Genomic DNA, 25,267 nt, shown 5'->3' on the forward strand with positions numbered 1-25,267 from the left:
TCTATGGCTGCTTTCACATTACAGTGCCAAAACTGAAATACTGAGATAAGAGACCATAAAATATTTTGCTGTCTGGTCCCTTCCAGAAAAGTTTTGCTCACCTTTGCTCTCATCAGTTAGAATTTATTGATTTATTTAAGATTTTATTTATTTATTCACGAGAGAGAGAGAGAGGGGGGCAGAGACACAGGTAGAGGGAGAAGCAGGCTCCATGCAGGGAGCCTGACGTGGGACTTGATCCTGGGTTTCCAGGATCAGGCCCTGGGCCAAAGGTGGTGCTAAACCGGTGAGCCACCAGGGCTGCCCATCAGTTAGAATTTATAATTGGTCTCCTTGAATACTTGTATTTTGTTTCGTGACTCAATACTTTTATTATGTTGTTTCTTTGCCTGGCTGACCCTACTTTTTAAAGTAATAGCTTTATTGAGATGTAATTTACAAAGCCTACAATTCACCCATTTAAAGTGTACGATTCAGTGGTTTTTAGTATATTCACACTTTGACACCATCACCAGTGTCAATTTTAGAACATTTTTGTTAACTTCCCCTAAAACCTCATGCCTATTGACAGTGATGCCCCATTTTTTCTAACCTCCTTTCCCAGCCTCAGACAATCACTAAGTCTACTTTCAGCCTCTATGGACTTCCTGTCCTTCATGTTTCATAAAATATATGGTCTTTTGTGACTGGCTTCTTTCACTGGCATAATGTTTTTACAGTTCATACTTGTTATAGCTTGTATCAGTACTTCAATTCCTTTTCACTGCTGATTAATATTTAATAAAATACGGGTATTTTATTTTATTTTATTTTATTTTTTTTTAAGATTTTATTTATTTATTCATAGACACACAGAGAGAGAGGCAGAGACACAGGCAGAGGGAGAAGCAGGCTCCATGCAGGGAGCCTGATATGGGACTCGATCCCCGGTCTCCAGGATCACACCCCAGGCTGCAGGCAGCGCCAAACCGCTGCGCCACCAGGGCTGCCCAAATACGGGTATTTTAAAAGTATGGATATACCACCACATTTACGTATCGATCTCGGTTATTGGACATTTGGGTTATTTTTACTTTTTGGCTGTTATGAGTAATGCTGCTATGAACATTTGTGTACACCTTTTCATGCGGTCATATGTTTTCGTCTTTCTAGGGTATATACTTTGGCCAATTCTTCCTTATTCTTCAAGAATTGATGTTAGGGTCATCTCTCATAGAACACTTTCCTAGTTTCCTAGAGTGGATTAAATGTCTTCCCTACAGCTCTGATAACACTGTGCCAAAGTACTTAGCCATTCTATTGAAATTATCTGTTTATATGTCTGTCTCCTCTATTTCTCTAAATTTCTGGAGAACAGCATCAATGCCTTATCCAACTTTGTATCAACTGCATACAGTACAAAAGTTCACTTAATACTTGTTGAACTAGAAAAACTATAAAGCAGTCTATGCTTTTGAATTAAACAAAAAAAATAAACTTTATTTTTATTTTTTTCTGAATTATGTACATTGGCTTTTTAAAAAAAAAGTTTCTTAGAATATGTATTGAGATAACTGATCTTGAATTTTTTTTTTTTAAGGCCTGCAAAGAAAACAAAAAAAAGTATGAAAGACAAAGCATCAGATGAGAAAAAAGATGAGATAGAAAAAATAAAGTCATATTCCTTTATGGAAGGTGAACCTGAGGATGATGTCTACTTAAAGCACCTATATCCAAGGCAGATATATGAGGTGGAGAAAGCTATTCAATTACTTAAGAAATTTCAAACTCTAGACTTTACTAATCCAAAGCAAGGTGTTTATCTTGATTTGACACTGGATATGTCACTGGGGAAGAAGGTATGTAAATTCAATTAAAATAAATTTGTGAATAGTAGCTGTGTGAATTGCTGTTTCTTAATTTTTTTAATTCTTTGTTTCCTATAACAATTTTTGGGAAATCTTATGCTCTTTGTATACTATAGAATGAAAAATGTTTGTTTTTATTTTCCAAATATAAAATATGTTGAACATACTCTGCAGAGTTAATGAACATGTCTCCTATTCACCTGAAAATCACTGATATAAATTTCAGCAAAAGTAGTATTAAAATTAATTGAGGTATTACTATAACTTTGAAAAGTGACTTACGCTGCCTGAGTGTCATACTCCTTTTCTGTAAATGAGGATTTGGGATTAGCTCAGTTGCCTGCAGGTATGTTCCTTCGAGTCCTGTGTTGAGACTGAGTTTGTATGTGCATGTACCAAGCTCCTCACTCTTGCTTCATCCTAAACTTTTCTGCTTTATCTGTTTATATGCAGTTTTGGAAGACTTTTGCTTATAAAACTCTAAAAGTAGTAAAAATACTAAATTAGAGTTGAGGTCCATTATACCACTAAATTTGGAAGTGTTGCATTTAAGAAATTTAATTTTCTTGGAAACAGTATTTTAATTTTTATTCTGAGGATGTCTTTTTTTTTGGGTCAAACTAGAAGATACAAATTTTTTAATACAATTTAACAACCTCAACAACAGTTGAACACGTAGGAGGAGGCAGTACAGTGTAGTCCTTAAGAGCATGGGCTCTGGAGTCAGATTACAGTACAGGCCAGAATCCTGGTGTCACCACTTACTTGCTCTTTGGGTTTCTGGTTTAACCTCTTCAGATCTATTTTTCTACCTTCTTTAAGGGGAAATAAAATGCTTCTTTTATACAGTTTTTAAGAGGATTAATTGCGATAATGCATGTAAAGTATTTGGTAAGTGTTTAATAATCACAGTCAACATTTACTGGAAAATTTTCTGTGTACCAGCCACAATGTTAAGTGCTTTGCATGCGTTTTCTCATTTAATTCCATAATAACCTCAAAAGAGGAAGCTGAGACATAGAAACTGAAGTAAGTTGTTCAAGGTCACAGAATAGGAGGTGGAGTTAGGATTTGAATCAAGGTCTTGAATCAAGAACGTTTTTCTTAGTTCTTATTTATTAGAGACAGTTTATACCAGCCACGCTGTAATTTTATTTTATACCACAGTGTTACTGTTAGTTCTTTTATTTTAAAAATGTTGTGGTATCCAAGATGATCACCCTCTCAGTCAGCCGTTAATGTACTGTTGACCATTGAACAACATAGGCTGAATTTGAGGATTCACTTACATGCAGTTTTTTTGATAAATACAGTACAATACTGTAAATATATTTTTCTTATTTTCTTAACATTTTCTTTTCTTTAGCTTTCTTTGATATGATAATATAGTATCTAATATATACAGTGTACCAAATATGTGTTAGTTGACTATTTATGTTATCAGTAGTTAAGTTTTGGGGAAGTCAAAAGTCATATGCAGATTTTCCACTGGGCTGGGGATAGTGCTCCAAACCCTGAGTTCTTTAGCGGTCAGCTGTGGTTCATAATGAAGACTTGTTGTACCACACACTTTCATTAACATTGAAAGGGTACTGGTTTCTTTCTAAGACATTTTTTTTGTTTTTGATAGAGCCCTTTTACAACAAGCTAATATTCCCCCAGGGAATTTTATCATGATTTTATCGTGGTTACTGGCCATTGAAAAATTCCCTGAAACCAGTTGTGACATGTTAATGGCAAAGGAATGTCAGTCAATAAAATTGAGTTGCATGTCTGATAACAAGTGTGCTTAAGAGTGTGCCTTCTTGTCTGAAAAGAAGTCCTCAGGAGCTTATCTTTACTCAAAATAAAGTTTTTAAAAAAAATATAACCTTTCAATCAGTTTTAATTAGGGAACAACCCTTTTTCCCTTTTTTCTAGATCTTAAAACTGCACAAAAACTATGGGCCTAGAACTTGTTTCCATGTGAAGTCTCTCTAAGTGATATGAGCCACAGGGCTAGACAGATGCTTGGCTTAGGTAACTGAACAAAAAAGTTCTGAGGCCCTGTAGAATCTCCACCCATGTTTGGGTGGGTGTCTCAATGCACGCCATTACATATCTTGGATTTTCCAACTGACTTCCCAAATGTCTTTCAAAGTGGTAGGCAGTCTGTATAGTTTCAGAATAGACCCAGTCAGAAGAGCCTTTCATGCTTGGCATTTCTACCTTTGATTTAGGGTTAATAGTGACCTACTAAGCAGATTAGCTGGATATTTTCTGTTGTCCATTATGCATAGCTGTGCTCATATACTCCTTATAGTATCAAAAAACTTACATGTTCTTTTTAATTTAATTCAAGGTAGTAAACATTTATTTATTTATTTTTTAAAGATTTTATTTATTCATGAGAGAGACAGAGGGAGAGAGGCAGAGACATAGGCAGAGGGAGAAGTAGGCTCCCTGCAGGGATCCCAAAGCAGGGCTGGATCTGTGGACCCCGAGATCATGCCCTGAGCAGAAGGCAGATGCTCAACTGCTGAGGCACCCAGGCATCCGTAAACATTTAATGATATCTATCACGTAGAAGGCATTGTACTAGGTTCTGGGGAAGATATGGGTATGCAAACACATCTTTTAATATAGGAGAGACTGTGAAGAATGATGTAGAGATAGAAACCAAGTGCTATGGCAGTATGGAGGTGGGGAGAGAGAGAGATTTTCATTATGATTTCTTGATAGTCTCTTATGCTTTAATAGTAATCAGTAAATAGTTCTGAATTAATTAGAGGACATATGGTAGAACTAAAATGTTGAAAACAAAACATGTTAGCTTTGTTTTTTATAGATGTAAGAGATACAGAAAAGATGAATGAATTTTTCTTAATTATTTTTCCATTGTTGTATATTTAGAAAAAAGTGGAGCCATTTGCCAGTGTTCTTAGTTTTCCATACCCATTCATTTCAGAAATCAATAAAGTTGCTGTACTTACAGAGGTGAGTAACCTTTGCCAACTTTTCATATCATTTACCTTTTTACATATCACATTGATCAGTGCTTAGATTAACTAAATGAGTAGACTAGTCACATAGCCTTATTTTCCCCCATTTGAAGCAGTTAGGTGCCTTATTTGAGGTTATGTCATTAGTTTGAGAAAGAGCTAAACTAGAATATTAATTTCATCATTTTTAATCTACTACATTATGTTTCTTGTAAGAAACTGAAGAGAAATAGAGAATTTGTCCTACTAGTTCCTGCTTCAAACTCAAAGTACTCTTTTCAAAAACAATGAAATTATTTTGAAGCAATGAGCTCACTTAGTACTGTGAAGACAGAAACCACACTTTTAAAAATATCTAGTCTGGAAAGCCAGGAAAGTCGAAGCTGTAACAGAGTCATACGGCTCTTTTTCTGTCTTTTTGTGTTACTTATAAACATTTGTTTGTAATGTATCTATAAATTGTTAGAGCATTTTGATTCTTCTATATCTGCCTCACTTTCAAGGAAGAGATTTTTTTTATTTCTAGAAAAGTGGAGAATATAGCTGTTGGAATGCTATAAAACTTGAATGATTTAAAGGAGTGATACATTTTCACAGTAAAATCAAATGGCATAAATGGAATATACAGAAAGACAATAACTAATCCTGTGTTTTTCTTTTGAATTTTCAGACAGCTGGCTAAATTTAAGTTTTTCATTCTAGTTAGTTAACATACAGTCTTATATTTCAGGTGTACAATGTAGTTTTGATTTTGTCATTTCTTAAGTAATTTTTCCTCTTCTATATTGGGGATGTCTCCATTTAAGTTAGCAAAACTAAACATATTTTAATCTTTTACTTTTGGAAGATGATATATTGAAGGCATTGAAGAGTTAGGTTGAACCACTCTGGTTCAATGTGTTTTAATGTGTTTCCTCATGTGTTAGTCAAGAAACACCTCAATCACCTACAAAGTAAACTTGTTCAGGATGTAATATCTCTGATGTGTCTGATTGAGAATTGATGCATTTTCAGTTAAAAGTAAAACCACAATTTTTACTTTGACCTGTGATATTATTTCTTACAAAATACTTGAAAGCAGATTGAACTTACTTAAAGATTGATGTTCAAACTATTGTATTTATAGAATGCATCAGAGATTAAAATAGCAGAAGAAAATGGAGCTGCGTTTGCAGGAGGAACTAATCTGATTCAGAAGGTACAGTGTTGTATTCATGTTCATTAGTTATAGAAATTGTTATCTTTGCCATCCATTGATTTGTTACATGTGGAACCTAACCACTATGCTTACATCTTTTGATGTAATGTAAATGGTTAGTAAAGCTTTGTAGAACAGGGAAGAATTTTCCCATTCTAAGTCTCAAAATCAAGCTAAGAAAAAACTATCCAGTCTGATACTAATTATGCTTGATTTATAGTGTGATTTTTTCCCCCTCTTTTCTTGCTGTATGTTTGTGAGAGTTTTGTGAGTAGACTGGAAAGGGCAATATGACTCTTTGTGGTTTTGAGTGGGAGATTTAAAGTGACATTTAAAAGGTAGCACTCATGAACATCATTATTCATTTTTTGAAGCTCAAATATTTGTTTTTGCCTTCTTGAGGTGAAAAGTGTGATTAACTTTACAGATCACAAAGGATAGTATCTGACCTCTGTAGTAATATGATACTTTTTTTTTTTTTTTGTAATATGATACTTCTAATTATCTTAACTTTTACTCTGCAGCCACTTCAGAGTTGCATAGATTCCCCATGAGGCAACAAGTGGTTATGCTGCTTGTATTGAGAAAGTAACAAAGAATTTGTGGAGCTGAATTGCAATCAGAACAATATATTTTTTTTTTTAAGAGGTGGGAAGAAGAAGCCTGTCTGTTGAATTTTGGGAGTTATTTTTGAAAATACAAGAGATTTTCTTTAACATTCTCTAAAATCTTTCTCTTTTAAATTTAATTGTTTAGGTTATAGGAATACTTTTTGTATTTGGCGCAAGAGAAAGTATATGAAAATTTCTTTTTTTTTTTAAGATTTTATTTATTTATTCATGAGAGAGATAGAGAGGCCGAGACATATAGGCAGAGGGAGAAGCAGGCTCCCCACAAGGAGCCTGATGTGGGACTTGATCCCCAGACTCCAGGAACAGGCCCTGAGCCAAAGGCAGATGCTCACTGGTGAGCCACCTAGGTGTCCCTGAAAATTTCTTTTGTTCCATATTCAGATTTGGATTTGGGGAAAGTTTGAACTGGGCCCTTCCTTTGGGATGTAGAAGAGTGTTTGTAGGTTGTTTTTTTTTTTCCACCCCCAATAGTACTCTAAATGTGGGGAGGATTCTGTATTTTTAAGGAGAGTCTCCAGAATGATTTTTGGGAGTAGCGCTAATGGAAAATACAAAGAGATTATGCTTTCATGCAGAGTCTGGCTCAAAGTCAGAGGGTGGTACCAGTTCTTTCTGATGTATGATAAACTTTAATCAAATTATTAAAATTCTTTTAATTTTTAAAAACTAAACAACACCACATATTCTTTGGAATTGGAGAGTAGAGCGTAATGTCTGGAGCCAGAGAACTAACTATTCTTATTAAATTAGTGTACCGCCTTCCATCTGTTTTGTTTTTTTTTTTTTTTTTTTCCAGAAAGCATAAGAGTGTCTGGTAGAACTGTCAAAACAACAATGGAGTTTAAATGAAGTTAAATGTTAAGCAAGAAATTACTTCTCAAGAAATAAATGTCTGTAACATTGTTTATTAAATAAAACATATTTGAAAAAGTAACCCAAATAAGGAAAGCAAGTACATTTTGAAATTATTTGGTCAATATTACAGGTACAAAATTTCCCTTAGGGATACCATTGATGATCTATTACTAGAGGAAAAATGCCATCTGTATAAGGCATCACTAGCATATTCTTGCAGGTTTTCACATGGAATCTTTCTTTTTAATTTTTTAATTTTTATTTATTTTATTATTATTTTTTTTCACATGGAATCTTTCAAAGCTCATCCATGTTATTTTTTTTAAAGATTTATTTATTTATTGGAGAAAGAGAAAGAGAGAAAACAAGCAAGCATATAAATGGGGGGAGGGGCACAGGGAGAGGGAAAGACTCCTTAAGCAGACTATATACTGAGCTCATGACCTGACCCAAAATCAAGAGTACGCCACCCAACCAACTGAACCACCCAGGCATCCCTCATTCATGTTAATTTTCAAAGGTATTCAGGTTATGAAATAAATTCAATCCAGTTTTATAAATAGTATCATGAGTGTAATTTTTTTAACACATTCTGTATTTTTTATTTAGATTAAATACTATTTTACTTAGCACTTATAAAAGGTAAGGTACGGGGATCCCTGGGTGGCGCAGCGGTTTGGCGCCTGCTTTTGGCCCAGGGCGCGATCCTGGAGACCCGGGATCGAATCCCACATCGGGCTCCCTGCATGGAGCCTGCTTCTCCCTCTGCCTGTGTCTCTGCCTCTCTCACTCTCTCTGTGTGACTATCGTAGGTTAAAAAAAAAAAAAAAAAAAGGTAAGGTACGGTGAATTTACTAAACTAATAGTCATTTAGGTAAGGCCTTTATTTAATAAATTCATTTTGTTTCATTTTGAGATATCACAAATATACTTGGTTGTGAGAGATTTTTAAATAATTTAATTTTTACTCCTCCCTAAAGCATGGTTTTTGTTTGTATAGTTTTGTATTATTCCAAGATGTGATTTTAAGGTTAACTGTAACATAACTTTCACACATAAATTTAAAGGAACATGTCATAAAATCCATATTGGAAAGTAATCTTAGAGTAGAAATTTCACATGCATTTCTTTGACATTTAAAAATTGCCTCTGTTTTCATATTTATATGAATGAGAGCTCTGGGTTCTGGAACTACATTACATGTGTTCGAGATCTGGGTCTGCTTTTTGTAAGTGCACAGTCTGACTAATATGCCTTGAGACCTCAGTTTCCTATCTGGAATGTGTGGCCAACATCAGTACTGCCTCCTAGAATTATTGTAAAGACTGGATGAACTAAATCATTTGACATGTTTAGCAGAATGCTTGGCACATGTGTTAAGTGCTTGTTTAATGCAAGTTATTGTTAAGGGGACCAGAGTTATTGTTAAGGGGACCAGAGTTATTTAGGGAGTAAAGAATTTGTAAAAATAAGAATAGTAACAGAAAGGTAAAATTCCAGAATCACTGTTTAATTTTGCCATGGTACAAGATTTTAGGGTTTATTGTGTAGCCCCAAACTGCGTTTTTTGAGTGACATACTATGGTAATAGTATATGCAAAAAGAATCATTGGTAAAATATTTGTTTTCCAGGCAATATTATTCTAAAAAGTTGCTTTTCTATAATGAAACTAAATGTTTTTGTAATCACTTTGTAATCAACTGTATGTTTAAATGGAGTATATTGTAGTCTAATAATTATTTTAGATGCTTGCCTACATTAAAACTGTTTTTAAAAATTTGTATATTATTAAAAAAATTTGTATATTATTATTATTATTTTTGCTATTAAAATGGAATTAAGAGTATGGATAAATATATTATAAATTAATTTATCTTTGACCATCTCACTCCTCTTTTATTTTTAGTTATTGGAGGCAATAGAAGTTTAGTTTCAGTTCTTTGTGAAAATAATTATAGATTAGTTCTCTTGATGCTCTAAATTTAGGAAAGCAGTGTGGTTGCTAGCAATTTGAGTGTTATTAATTTTACATGTGATATATTGCACAATTTTTGGCATTGTTTCTATGGCCAGTTTTAATGAACATAGGAATTCACCTTTGTTAGGAGTATATGAAGCATGTACACATCAGTGCTATCTTCTAGTTTATTATACTTTTGCCTAGTATAACCCCATGTAAGAATTAAATCAGATGAATTTTTTTTTTAGGGATGTGGCAGTTTTTAAAAGAACATCAGGGCAGCCCCGGTGGCTCAGCGGTTTAGCGCCACCTTCAGCCCAGGGCGTAATCCTGGAGACCTGGGATCCAGTCCCACATCAGGCTCCCTGTGTGGAGACGGCTTCTCCCCCTGCCTGTGTCTCTGTGCCTCTTTCTCTCTCTCTCTCTCTCTCTCTCTCTCTCTCTCTGTCTCATGAATGAATAAATAAAATCTTAAAAAATAAAAAAAAAAATAAAAGAACATTAGAAAATATTTTGGTTCTAATGGTTTTCATAATTGGTAAATGTGTTTGTAAGGTCTTTGTGTTTGAAGAAAAGAATTGTGCTTAATGTCTGTTTTCTAAGTTCTAAGGGAAATTACTACATTATACTTTATTTTCAGAAGGATAAAGCTTTTCATATAATTTATCTATTTTCCCCTGATTTTCAGATTTTGGATGATGAAATTCAATCAGACTTTTATGTAGCTGTTCCAGAAATAATGCCTGAGCTTAATCCATTAAAGAAGAAGCTGAAAAAAAGATTTCCAAAACTAACTCGAAGTAAGGGAGAATTCTTTTTATTAATTTAATATGCTGTCAAAAGCTTTCTAATATATATATTTATTTATAAAACGAAACTGCTTATATGTAGAGTAAATAATATGTTCTAGTATTTGAATTTCATGTTGTGTAAGAACATGTGGATTTGATTTTTTTTCCCCTTTGGCATTAATACTGGTAATAATAATTTGAAAACCTAGTTACTTTATAATACCAGTTCTTTAAATTTAGGCCACATTCAAGTTTGAAATTAATGCCATATATTTAACCCACTAGATATGTTATTTTCATACTATTTTATACCTCTTTATCAATATAATATGTATGCTTGTATATGTCAGCATTCATGTATGTTCTATATATATAACATACATATATATATATATAACATATACATATATATATATATAATGCTTATTGTGTGCATGGCTCTGTAGATATTTCCCTTAAGGAACTTTCCCCTTCTAGTCATTTCCCTCTTATGAAATCTAGTAAGAGGTAATGTTGTTACATAAATAGCCATAGTGTGAGGTATTATATGATAAATTCACAGTATGCCAAATGTGTTCAGTAGAGGAGGAATTTATACATTGGTGGGGAAATCAGAGAAGGCATGCTGAAGGAGATAACATGTAAACTATAATTTGAGGGCACCTGGCTGGCTCATTCTGTAGAGTGTGCAACTCTTGGTCTCAGGGTTGTGAGTTTGAGCCCCACTTTGGGTGTAGAGATTATTTAAAAATAAAATCTTAAAAAAAAGAAAATAAACTTTAACTTTAAAGGGCACCTAGCTGGCTCAATCAGTAGAGCATGTGACTCTTGATCCCAGAGTGGTGAATTAAAGCCCTACATTTGGTGTGGAGCCTACTTAAATAAACAAACAAACAAAAAACCTGTACCTTGAAAAATTGGATGAGTAGATTATTATTATTAATAATATTATTATTATTAATTTTAAAGATTGTATTTATTTATTTATTCATGAGAGAGACAGAGAGACAGAGGCAGAGACATAGGCAGAGGAAGAAGCAGGCTTCCTGCAAGGAGCCCATTATGGAACTTGATCCCTGGACGAGGATCACACCCTGAGCCAAAGGCAGATGCTCAACCACTGAGCCACTCAGGCATCCCATTTTAAATAGAAGAAATCTATTAATGATTTACAATGAAATAAGTCAGATATTATAGGCCATGTACAAAAAATGTCAGTTAATTTTCTTTGGCTTGTAGCAAATGGTACCCCTACATTGAAATGAAAGAGAATAATGGGAATTGTATTGGAAGATTGATCCCATATTGGGAAGGATCTTAAGTAAGATCCTAATAAGCTTGGGCTTTTATTCTGTATTTAGGAGGAATTTCTTAGAAGTTTTTAAAGTGGGGAGTTCCTTACAGTTTTAATCTAGAAAGAGTTTGTGTAAGATATATTGGCATGCATCAAAACTAGAAGTTGGGAGCTCAGGTTCGGTGCAGTTTCAGAGACTAATAAAGGTAATGTTAAAACTAAAGTCTTCATAATGAGATGAGTAAGGAGATAAATGTCAAAGATACTAGGTCTTAGGGCTAATAGGAATGGACAAGTTGAGGAGGAGGAAGGGAGGAGTCCTATAATGCTGAGATTTTGAAGCCTAGGGATCTCCTAATAAATTGATACTAATGGAAACGGAATATTTGGGAGGAAGAATAAGTTTATTTGCTGACATTTTTTTTAGGTGTGCTGGATTTGAGATAAAATTTTATGGTATAAACAGAACAAGTGTTTTAAAATTGTTTTAGTAGATTCATTTTCAAATTCTAATTCAAATTGAACTAATTCATGATATACGATAGCCACTAATACTTATCTGAATTGTAGATTACGTTCTGTATTTAAGCTAATTCAAATGTCCTCTCTGATTCTTTTATTGTTGTAGAGTTTTGTTTAATTTTGGTAACTTGCATTGAATAACACATCCTTAATAGAAATCAGATTGAAGTTTGGTGCTTTTTATTAGCATCATTAGTCCATTATGGTAGTGTGTATTGTCATGGAATCGGACTTCGAGTCTTACCTAAGGAAAACGTGAAACTAAACATTATTTTAAAATTTAAACTGGAATTATAGTTGAATTTGATGAAAATATCTCTCATAATTTTTTGTTTCTAATTAAATTAAGCTCATTAAAACCAAACAATACTAAATATAGTCAATTAAAAGTGAAACTGAATAGCAAATATATCGGTGTCCAGTAATCTCCTTACTTTGCATAGTGAACTGATTTTTCACAGAAATTAACTTTGTCACCTTTGCTACTTTATCCATTCTCTGAAGAATCCTCTTGGCTTCTTTCTTTATTCTTTAGCCTTGAGTTTTTTTTTATTACTGCTTTCATCATAAACGTTGAGACTATTGTTTTTAGCCTGAAAGATTTTCAAATAACTTATTTCTTTATTTCAAATTAGAAAAGTGTCCCTTTAAAATGTTTATCTTTATTAATTGACTTTATTTCTACTTTCATGAGTCATGGTTTCCGTATACCTACCATGGTCAAGTTTCCTAGGTATGTAGTCCTTCACTTTGATTTGCTTTAACAAAGCATCTTGAAAAAATAGACCTTTCTCCTATAACGTTTTCTTTTCTCCCTCCTCAGGATCTGTTTAACAGCACTGGCAAAACATTTATGTTCTTTAAACATGAAGACAAACGATTAACCTGTCAAAAATGTTAACACAGAACACACTAGATGTTTATTAGAACAAATAAGACTAAAAAAAAAAAAACAAATGAGATTTGTATTATGCATTTTCAGAGCTTATTCTGATTTTTTTTCTTTAGGAACATTTGATTCCCCTTATATCCAACAAAAGATTTTAGGGTAAAATAGAAACTACGTTTTGAGCAAATGGATGAAAATTAAAAAACAAACAAGCCCCTACAGCTGAGCTCATTAGTTTCCCATTTTGTCTTACATTTTGTTTTACTAATGGGAGTGGGTGTAACTGTCTTGGCTGGATTGAGTGTGCACATTTTGCAGCTTGTTTAATGCTGCATTTTTATTCATTTTATTTTAATTACGTAACTGTAGGCAAGTTCTCTACTTGTCAAATGCACACTTGGGTTCTTTTCCTAGTATTATGTCTTCTTTCTTTGAAAAAAAGACATTTAAAACTTGCTTTTCAAATTTCTTGGAAGAAATTGGGTTTCATTTTGCTTGTCAACTAGCTTTCTTTTCCCGATGTAAATGCCCTCTGGATTGTTTCCTCTTTAATATAGATATGTTTTTTTGATATTTTAGATTTTTTTTATTGCTAACCTATCTTTTAACACTTATTAAACAAAAAATATGAGTATGAAAAATATCTTGACTTAATGGAATTAGTCTTTTATTACACATATTAACCTATGAGTGGGTATTATGACATAGATGGAGAAAGTGGAATCCTTTTTAAACTATGCTAAGTTATTGGCAGGTAGGTGGAAGAGGGACATGATTAGAAAATTGGACTCACTAATGTGTATTCTTCTTAACACATAGCTCTCTCTTTTTTCTTTTAGCAACCCTGATTCCTTATTTTATTTTTTTTAATTGGAGTTCAATTTCCAACATATAGCATAACACCCAGTGCTCATCTCATCAAGTGCCCCCCTCAGTGCCCGTCGCCCAGTCACCCCCACCCCCCGCCAACCTCCCTTTCACCACCCCTTGTTCATTTCCCAGAGTTAGGAGTCTCTCATGTTCTGTCTCCCTTTTTGATATTTCCCACTCATTTTTTTTCTCCTTTCCCCTTTATTCCCTTTCACTATTTTTTATATTCCCCAAGTGAATGAGACCGTATAATGCTTGTCCTTCTCCGATTGACTTATTTCACTCAGCATAATACCCTCCAGTTCCATCCACATTGAAGCAAATGGTGGGTGTTTGTCGTTTCTAATGGCTGAGGAATATTCCATTGTATACACAGACCACATCTTCTTTATCCATTCATCTTTCGATGGACACCGAGGCTCCTTCCACAGTTTGGCTATTGTGGCCATTGCTGCTAGAGACATCGGGGTGCAGGTGTCCCGGCGTTTCACTGCATCTGTATCTTTGGGGTAAATCCCCAGCAGTGCAATTGCTGGGTCGAAGGGCAGGTCTATTTTTAACTCTTTGAGGAACCTCCACACAGTTTTCCAGAGTGGCTGCACCAGGTCACATTCCCACCAACAGTGTAAGAGGGTTCCCTTTTCTCCACATCCTCTCCAACATTTGTGGTTTCCTGCCTTGTTAATTTTCCCCATTCTCACTGGTGTGAGTGGGATCTCATTGTGGTTTTGATTTCTATTTCCCTGATGGCAAGTGATACATTTTCTCATGTGCTTGTTGGCCATGTCTATGTCTTCCTCTGTGAGATTTCTCTTCATGACTTTTGCCCATTTCGTGATTGGATTGTTTCTTTGCTGTTGAGTTTAATAAGTTCTTTATAGATTTTGGAAACTAGTCCTTTATCTGATATGTCATTTGCAAATATCTTCTCCCATTCTGTAGGTTGTCTTTTAGTTTTGTTGACTGTATTCTTTGCTGTGCAAAAGCTTCTTATCTTGATGAAGTCCCAATAGTTCAGTTTTGCTTTTCTTTCTTTTGCCTTCGTGGATGTATCTTGCAAGAAGTTACTATGGCCGAGTTCAAAAAGGGTGTTGCCTGTGTTCTTCTCTAGGATTTTGATGGAATCTTGTCTCACATTTAGATCTTTCATCCATTTTGAGTTTATCTTTAACACATAGCTCTTAGAGTTAACATCAATACTCTAGTTGGAGTCTTTTCAAAAAGAAAGGTTGTTGTAGGGCATCCCGGGTGGCTCAGCGGTTTAGTGTCACCTTCAGCCCAGGGTGTGATCCTGGAGACCCGGGATCAAGTCCCATGTCATGCTCCCTGTATGGAGCCTGTTTCTCCCTCTGCCTGTGTCTCTGCCTCTCTCTCTCCTCTCTGTGTTTCTCATGAATAAATAAATAAAATCTTTAAAAAAAAAAAAAAAGAAAGAAAGGATGCTGTAGCAGTCTTGTCCAAAGAGTATTCACATCTACTGAGTAAGGACACTGCTTTCTGTATGGAAGATGGTATTGTATCATATTTGACACTAGTGGATGTAAACTTACTGAAACCTAATGTGAAATATTTTTAACTCATAGATTGACATGCTGTACTTAAGAGTATTACTTGCATTTTTAAAACAATTGGAACTCTTTGGTTATATAAAGAAAAATATGAAGACAGGATTTTTGCACAGTAACGAATTAGAAATTTTTCTAAATTCCCCCCTCATGTATTAGTTTAAAAACTATTTATGTGTGAAAGACTCCAATGATAATTAGGAATAATGATAATTATTATAGATTAATTATTGATATATTACAGCTGGTTTTGTTACTCTTCCTTCATTTCCTATACTCTAGCAATAGTGGCCTTCTTGCCCTTCCTCATACACACTAAGTGTTCTCCCTTCTCTGATCTTTGGACTTACTGTTTCATCTATCTATAATGCTCTTTGCTTATTAACCTGGTTCACTTTCTCATTCAAATATCACCTAGGCAAAGAGGCCTTCCATAACTACCCTATAGAAACTGTTATCCTCCATGCCCTCTTAATCACTGATTTTTTTCATTATTGCAGTTTTTTAATTTTTTAGGACTTAATCACTTTTAGCATCTTACTCTGGCAACCACCATATTGTTCTCTGTGTTTATAGGTATTTTGCTTTTTTGTTTGTTTTTTAAATTACATATAGAAGTGAAATCATACGGTATTTTCCTTTCTCTGTCTCACTTATTTCACTTGGCATAATAGCCCCCAGGTCCATCCATGTTGTTGCAAATGGCAAAGTCTCATACTTTTTTATGTCTGAGTAACTTTCCATTTGGTGTGTGTGTGTGTGTGTGTGTGTGTGTGTGTATGTATGTGTGTGTATGTATGTATCAATCATCCATTCATCTGTTGATGAACACTTAGGTTGCTTCTGTCCTGACAATTGTAAATAATGCTGCAATAAACAAACATAGGGATGCATATATATTTTTTTGAATTAGTGGTTTCATTTTCTTTGTATAGATACTCAGCAGTGGGATTACTGGATTGCATGGTAATTTCTACCTTTTATTTTTTGAGGAACCTCCATACTGTTTTACACAGTGACTGTACCAATTCACATTCCTACCAGCAGTGCACAAGGATTCCTTTTTCACCACATCCTCACCAGCACTTGTTATTTCTTGTGTTTTTGATACTAGCCATTCTGACCAGGTATACGGTAATGTCTGATTGTGGTTTTGATTTGCATTTCCCTATGACTAGTGATGTTGAGCATCTTTTCATGTGTCTTTTGGCCCTCTGCATGTCTTTTTTGGGAAAATGTCTCTTCAGATCCCCTGCCCATTTTTTAATTGGATTGTTTTTCGGTGTGAGTTATGTATGTTCTTTATATATTTTGGCTGTTAACCCACTATCACATATATCAGTTGCATATATCTTCTCCCACTCAGTAGGTTGCCTTTTTGTTTTGTTGATTATTTTCTTCACTGTGCAAAAGCTTTTTATTTTTTGGTGTAGTCCCATTAGATTATTTTTGCTTTTATTTCCCTTGTCTAAGAAGTATCTAGAAAAATGTTGCTAAAGTTTATATCAGAGATTATTGACTATGTTTTCTTCTAGGAGTTTTATGATTTTAGGTCCCAGATTTAAGTCTTTAACCCATTTTGAGTTTATTTTTGTTTAGTGTAAAAAGGGGTCCAACTTCATTCTTTTGCATGTAGCTGTCTAGTTTTTCACTGTTTATTGAAGGGACCTTCTTTTCTCCATTGTATATTCTTGCCTTCTTTGGTGAAGACTAATTGACCATGTAAGTGTGGGTTTATTTTTGGACTCTGTCCTGTTCTGTTGGTCCATGTGTCTGTTTTTGTGACAGTACCATACTTTTTCTGATTGCTACAACTTTGCAGTATATCTTGAAATGTGGGATTTTTTACCTCCAACTTTGTTCTGTTTTTCTTGTGTGTTTTTTTTCTTCCCAAGATTGCTTTGGGTATTCAGGGTCTTTTGTGGCTCCATACAGATTTTGGGATTATTTGTTCTAGTTCTGTGAAAAATGCTGTTGGTATTGATAAGTATTCTATTGAATCTGTACATTGCTTTGGGTAGTATGGACATTTTAATGCATTGCTTAATTTTAACATAATATTAATTCCTTTGGTCCATGAGCATGGAATATCTTTCTATTTGTTTGTATCATCTTCAGTTTCTTTCATCCATGTTTTATAGTTTTCAGTCTTCTACCTCTTGGTCAAATTTATTCCTAGGTATTTTATTCTCTTTTGGTGCAATTGTAGATGAGATTGCTTTCTTAATTTCTCTTTCTGCTGCTTCATTGTTAATGTATAGAAATGCAACAGATTTCTGTATTATTAATTTTGTATCCTGCAAGCCTACTGAATTCATTTATTTTTTTAAGATTTTATTTATTTATTTGAGAGAGAGAAAGAAAGAGAGCTAGCATGAGCAGGAGGAGGGGCAAAAGGAGAGGGAAAGGGAGAAGCAGACTTCCTGCTGAGCACAATCTGATGTGGGGCTTGATCCCAGGACACTGGACCTGAGCTGAAGTCAGACACTTAAGCAACTGAGCCACCCAGGCATAATAGTTTTTGGTGGTCTTTAGGGTTTTCTGTGTAGTATTATATCATCTGCAAATAGTAACAGTTATACTTCTTCCTTAGTAGTTTGGATCCCCCTTTTTTTTTTTTCATGTCTGATTGCTATTGCTAAGACTTCCAGTAGGTGTTGAATAAAAATGGTAAGAGTCGACATCCTTATCTTATTTCTGTTTTTTGAGGAAAAGCTTCCAGTTTGTCATATTGAGTATAGTGTTAACTGTACATTTGTCATATTTAGCCTTTATTATGTTGAGGTATGTTCCTTCTATATAGATGTTGAGAGTTTTTATCAGGAACAGATATTGAAATTTGTCATTGCTTTTTCTGTATCTACTAAGATGATCACATGATTTTCATCTTTCATTTTATATCCTTTTTTTTTGTTGTGTGTATTTGGTTCTTATTAGAGTATGAGTATTTTTTGGTTTTGTCCAATTGTATTCATATGGCCTAGAATGATATGTGGCACATAGGGGGCCTCAACAAATATTTGTACAGTGAATGCACATTGTAACATTCAGTTGATAGAAGATACAACATTAAATTAAGTCAAGTGAGGAATGAATTACAATTTATAGATTTTTTTTGGATTAGAATAATTGTATGTATAGTTATTGAGAATCTGTATCAACTGTGTCCCAAGCCTTGAGTGTGGTAAGTATGAACAAGATAGACAAGGCCCTTACTGTCACAGAACTGTTTTTTGCAGCAGGCAAACTTATTTAATTTGATATTTAATCATGCTCAGATTTCTAGTTAAACAAAAGAACCATAAAACATATATTTGATATATAAAAAACCTTTATTTGATTTAGCTATCTTTTCTAGCTATGATCTTTTCTTCTTTGTTGTTTTATACTGTTTTACACAAGTGGTCTTCACTGGTTGGATGTCTCCTTTTCCTTACCAAGTATTATTCTTTCTTACATCCTTCTTTCATAATTCAACTAAAATGTTGCTCTTAGTAAAAATCATCAGTTTTTCTTCTGCCGTATTCAGAGATCTCTTCTAATTTTTTTTTTGTTTCTGGAAATTTTCTTTTACACTATATGATCTTAACTCACCTTCTTTCTTATTAACTGTCCCTACTTTTTTTTCCCTGTCTTGTTTTATCCTACTCTCTTCTTTCCTATGATATTCTTGGATAAAGGAGAAAAGAGAATATTAGAGTGAAATACCTGATTATATAGTTTAATACTGATTATGTTCATTATGGAAATTGGTAGAATTAGAAGAAGAGAAAGGGAAGGGAAGACAAAAGAGAGAGGTAGAAGAATATAAAAGTACAGAGAAAAGAGAAAATGAAGAAGACAGCAACTACATATAATAAGGGCTAGCAGAGCCCTAGAAATAGTGGTGAAGATTTAACATTGGGCTATATTGAAAAGCAGAATGGAATATTGGTTAATATATACCTGTCTTGGTCTTATGTTTATTCACTTACGACCTTCAACTGGCTTTTTAACATTTTTGTGTCTCTGTTTATGCATCTACAAAATGGATTTCATGATAACATCTCTCTATAGTGTTTTTGTTATAGTGTGTGTAAGAGCTTAGCACAGGCTGGGTGATAGGTGCATAATATAAATGAACTATAATTATTACTGACTCCCTGCAATTCCTAAGGTAGCTATTTATTCTCTGCAGTTAATTTAGGAGTATTCATTCTTGTTCATGCCTTTATATATCATTTCTGCCTTCATAATTCATTTATTAATTAAAAACATAATAATTGAGGACCTACTATGTGCCAGACAGTGCACTGAGGGTTGAAAGATAAAAAGATAGTTTCCATCTTTAAGGAGATTTAAAAAGAGAGAGACAAGAACAAACTACTGCACTAAAATGCAGAAAGAGAACTAGTGTACAGTGTGCAAAGTGTTGAGAGGATTGAGGGACTACTTTGTAGAATCAGATTATATATATAAAGGAGACAGCAGTTGAGAGGTTAAGGATTAGTAAGTATTAGTAAGTATTTTCTTTCCTGACATGCATGGGGAGAACATTCCATGTAGAGGAAATGGCACAAAAATATGAGAAAGTTGTGTTCAGGAAATTATAAATACTTTTCTATCATTTGGTACATAACATTTTATCAGATAATGGTGATCAGTGGGGTTAGACAGTGATAGGCAGTGGGCCAGATGACCGAGGGCTTTGTGTGATGTACTGTGGAGGTTAGATTTTATCCTTTATCACTTAGAAGCCATTGAAAAATGTTGCTCAGAAGAATGATGTAAGATTTGCTTATTTGAATTACTGTATGTGGGAGCTGTGTAAGTGATAGCATGGTAATAGAGAAATGATGTAACTCAAACAGAGACCAGTAGGAGGCTAACGCAGTAGGCTAAGTAAAAGATGAATAAGGACAGAATCTGAGCAGCGGCAATAAAAATGAAGAGGAGGAAGGCTGTTGTGGGATATTGAGGAGGCAGAATGAACAGTAGTTACTGATTAGATATAGGGGGTAAGGGCGAGGGAGGAATCTAGAATGATTCCCTGATTTCTGTTGTGAGTAATCCAGTATATACTATGAAATAGACAGGTGGTGAAACAGGTTTGGGCATGATCATATCAGGCAAAAGAGGGAAGATAGAGTTAGGCTGGCACAAATTTATTCTATTTTCCTAGAAGTCAGTATGAAGATGAATAAGTTGTGATAAATAAATGTGCACATTGTAATTTCTAGAGTAAGTGAAAATCATGCACAGATACAGGTTAAAACTAAATAAAGGAATAAAAAAAGATACACTAAAATATTTTTGTTTAAAAGAGAAGAGGCAGTAAAGGAAGAAAAGAGGAACATATGAGGTGAGACAAATGAGACAAATAGAAAACACATCAAAATAAAAACCTAAATCCAGCCATATCAATAGTTTTGTTATTTGGAAATGGAATGAATGAACATTCCACCTGAAAGAGATTATAAGACAAAGAAAAAAAATCCAATTTTATGGTGTTTACAGGAGACACACTTTATATTCAAACATACAAATAGGCTAAAAATAAAATGATAGGTAAAGATATACTATGAAAACAGTAAGCATTAGTGACTTGGACTGACTGTATTAATACCAGACAAAATGGACTGTTGAGACAAGGGCTGTTAGGAACAACTTTATGCCAGTGAAACGGGCAAATTTCTTGTAAGACACAGATCACTAGCGTATCTAGAAAATCTACATGGATCTATAGCAACTGAAGAAATTGAATTAGTAATTTACAGCTTCCCACAGTGAAAAGTTCAGAGCCAGGTGACTTCTTACTGGTGTATTCTATCCAATATTTAAGGCAAAAATAATATCACAACCTCTTTTAGAAAATAATGGGGAAGGAACACTTACCAACTCATTTTATGAACTCAGCATTACCCTGATATCAGAGGTAGACAGGACATTACAAACAAAGAAAACAACAGACCAATATCCTTCATGAGCATTGAAGCACGAATTTTTAACAAAATATTAGCAAATTGAATCCAGCAGTATGTTTTTATGTATATATGTATGTATATAAAGGTTAGTAAACACTAACTAAGAAGGTTTATTCTAGGATCACAAAGTTAGCTTAACATCTGAACATCAATATACTATATCATGTTAATAGAATAAAGGAAGTAGGGCAGCCCCGGTGGCGCAGCGGTTTAGCGTCGCCTGCAGCCCGGGGTGTGATCCTGGAGACCCTGGATCGAGTCCCACGTCGGGCTCCCTGCATGGGGCCTGCTTCTCCCTCTGCCTGTGTCTCTGCCTCTCTGTCGCTCTCTCTGAATGAATAAATAAATAAATCTTTAAAAAAATAAAAGACTAAACAAATTTAAAAAAAAGATTAAAAAAAAAAGAATAAAGGAAGTAGATCTTAAGATCATCTCAGTAGATGCAGGGAAATCATTTGACAAAGTCTACAGCAGCCATTCATGCTAAGAATTTAGAATACTAGGAATAGAAGTGAACTTCCTCAACTTGACAAAGCACATTTATGAAAAATCAGCAGTTTATATCATTCTTAGTGATGAAACCATTAAGATTGAGTGCTCTCTACCTAAAATCAGGAACAAAGTAAAGATTTGTGCTCTCATCATTTATGTTCAGCCTTGTACTGAAGGTCAGTGAAATAAAGGGCATACATATGGGAAAGGAAAAAATCAAACTGTCTTTATACCCAGAAATTGTGATCCTGAGTGAATTCTAATAAGTGAATTTAGAGAGGTTAAAGTATTTAAGATCAATACACAAAATCAACTGTATTTCTATAGTAGCAATAGCTAATCAAAATGAAATTTATAAAAATAATATTAATAAGAGTTTAGAAGGTTAAATAAGGGAATAATAAGTCAAAATAAGGAATAAATTTAACAAAAGACACAAGACCTACTTACAGAGAGCTGTTTAATGTTGCTGAAAGTGTCAGGAATACCTAAGAAAATAAAGGGGCATGTCATTGCTTTTTGAAGGATAATATTATTAAGAGGAAGTTTTTCCTATATTTTCTACAAATTTAGTGCCGTCCCAATCAAGCTCCCAGAAAGATTTAAAAAAAAAAAAAAAACATTTTTTTGAAATTAATAACATTTATTTTTGAATTAATACATAAGTGGAAATGGAAGGAGCCTGGAATTAAAAAAAAAAAAAGTTTTTAAAAAAGGAAGAACAGAATTGGAGGACTTGCATTACCTGATTTAAGACTTTAGTGCTGTAGTAATCAGGACAGTGTGGTATGGCATGAGTATGGATGTGTGTAGATCAAACATTGGGAGTTAAAAAAAATAGACCCAAGCCTAAGGGACAACTGCTTTTTGGAAAAGCTGCCAAGGTTATATGGGGGAAGAATACTTTTCAATGAATGTTTTGAAATAACTGGATATCCCTTTCCTCACATCAAACACAAATATTAATTAAAAATGGATCACAAATCTAATTGTAAGGGCTAAAGCCATGAAATTCTAGAAGAAAATTTTCTGGAAGAGCATCTTTTTGGCTCTGAATTAGGCAAAGATTTCTTAGGACACAAAAAGCATGAGCCATAGAAGAAATTGCTACATTGAACTATTAAAATTAAAAACTTGCTTATGGGAAAACACCACTAAGAAAATAAAAAGACAAGCCTCAGTTTGGTGGAGAATATTTGCTACATATATATCTGATAAAAGACTTATATCCAGAATATACAAAGAACTCTATAATTTAGGAAGAGACTATTTTTAAAAAGGAGCAAAAGAACTGAACAGGCAGTTTACAAAATAAGATCTACATTTGGCCATTAAGCACTAGAAATGATGCTCAACATCTTGGTCATTAGGTAAATGCAAATCAACAAGGACAGACTTTGGTTAGAAGACAAAGAGGAGGATCCCTGGGTGGCTCAGCAGTTTGGCACCTGCCTTTGCCCCAGGGCATGATCCTGGGGTCCTGGGATCGAGTCCCACGTCAGGCTCCCTGCATGAAGCCTGCTTCTCCTTCTGCCTGTGTCTCTGCCTCTCTCTCTGTGTCTTTCATGAATAAATAAAATCTTAAAAAAAAAAAAAAAAACAGGAAGAAAAAGGAATATGTTAGGTCAAAGGAAGATTTTATTTGGGGATAGAATTGGCCTGAAAATTCAAATCTGCATCATTACTAAACCCGATCTATCAATTTTTTTTCTGGTTTCATATTCTAACTGTAAACACACTATATATGTATAAGTTTTTTAGTACTCCATCAGAACCTTCTCTTCAGTATGTTTTAATGCAGACCTATTTCTATTTTCTTCTTAAGCCCTGATCTTTCACACTCATTGAACGTCACTATGAGATCAGACCCAAGATGATGAAGTTGTTTGTTTATTCTTTCAGCAAACATTTGCCCTTTTGTACTCCTTACTAATTAACCTACCTGCATCTAGACAGAGATATTAGGTAGGCTATTGGAGATCATTGATGAGAGAGGTTGTAACTGGAGATAAAATTGGCAATTATCTGTAGATAAATGGTTTTTAAAGCCATGTATCTGGATGAGATCACTTAGGTGTGATTAATAGAAAGAGGTCAGATGACTGAGCTCTAAGGTAGTTTTAATCTTTGTAAGTCACCTAGGGAAGGGTGGGTCAACCAACAAATTGAGTGGAACAGCTAGTAAAAGTAGTGTTTCAGAGAACAAGTCTGGATATTTTAAGAAAAGAAGATATATATATATACTCTGAACTGCTCTTGATAGGTCAAGTCAGAGGAGCATTGAGAAATGATTATTAGATTTATCATTGTGAAGGTCATTGGTGACCTTGACACTATTATTTTCAGTGGATGATAACCTGATTGAAGTAGATTTAAGAGAAAATGGAAAGAGGAAGTAGAGAGAAAGACTAGACAGCTGTTTTGAGAACTAATACTCTTAAGGGAAGTATTGGCCCCCTGAAGACATTATGAAGTTGTAGATGTGTTTTAAGTTGGGAGGTTTTATTTCAAGTTTGTAAGCTGTTGATAGTGTTTTAGAAAAGCATGTCTAAGAAAATTGACAGTGTAATAGAAGGGAGGGGTGGGATCTAGTGCACAAATGAAGATGATTGGCTTTTGCTAAGAGCACAGACTCTTCATTCACAGTGACAGAAAGGAAGAAGGCATTGTGGTTATAGATTTTGGTTAGTCAACATAATTCTTGAGCTCTCACTTTGTAGAAGGCACTATTCTTAAGGAACAACATTTAGTAGAGATAGGAGTGCCTGTTTTTTGTACACCACTATCAGCATTTACTGTTTATATGATACTATTTTTCATACTGTTTAATACTAGTTACATCAGAATGTGATACTAAAAAAAGTAGCATTTTATAGTAGTTGTTCCATCTGCACATCCCTTTTCTTCCCATCAATGACAATTAGATTGTAAGCTCCTTGTGGATAATTGCTTTCATTTACAGTGAAGTGCTCCTGAGCCATACTGAACAACTCCTCAGATGATCCTTAAAATATGCTGAAGATATACCATACTCTCTATGTAATGATATCTTCACGTTGACTTATCATGAGAAGAATTACTGGATACACTGAAGAGTGGTGTGTCTTTAGTAGCATATTCCTTATTATATTTCTTACTCTTCAAATAATTCATATTTTCTATGTACAAAATTGAAAAATTTTCAAGTTAAGCTGCGTTGTCACGAAATCTTAAAAACTTATATTTTGTGTATTAAATTTGAATTAATGACTGAAATTTGGGAGGTACAGTTTATTTTTGAAGTCTTCTCTGTGATCCTTTGAAAATTCTTAATTTTTACCTTGACTTAATTTTTCTTCTTTCTATATTCAGTTATACTTCTTTTTCTACCATAGTGGAGGACAAAGTTTTTTTTTCTTTTTTTAAAG

At 34.1% G+C, this 25,267-nt stretch overlaps 1 protein-coding gene across 7 annotated transcripts in view; it reads left to right on the top strand.

Moving 5' to 3' along the window:
* MRPL1 (mitochondrial ribosomal protein L1) overlaps positions 1-25,267 on the top strand; it is a 156,481-nt gene that overhangs the window by 84,150 nt on the left and 47,064 nt on the right. For 5 of the 7 annotated variants that reach the window (XR_013371100.1, XR_013371101.1, XM_077882610.1 and 2 more), the window contains 4 exons: positions 1,580-1,838; positions 4,740-4,823; positions 5,955-6,026; positions 10,163-10,274. Coding sequence is in view for 5 of the 7 variants with exons in the window: in XM_077882610.1 (XP_077738736.1) it covers positions 1,580-1,838; positions 4,740-4,823; positions 5,955-6,026; positions 10,163-10,274 (527 nt within the window). In the remaining 2 variants the exon portion in view is untranslated. The remainder of the gene's footprint in view (positions 1-1,579; positions 1,839-4,739; positions 4,824-5,954; positions 6,027-10,162; positions 10,275-25,267) is intronic. The other 2 variants (XM_077882609.1, XM_077882612.1) reach the window with 2 other exon arrangements.

The sequence above is a fragment of the Canis aureus genome, chromosome 33 (assembly GCF_053574225.1).
Source record: "Canis aureus isolate CA01 chromosome 33, VMU_Caureus_v.1.0, whole genome shotgun sequence".
Taxonomy (NCBI): domain Eukaryota; kingdom Metazoa; phylum Chordata; class Mammalia; order Carnivora; family Canidae; genus Canis; species Canis aureus.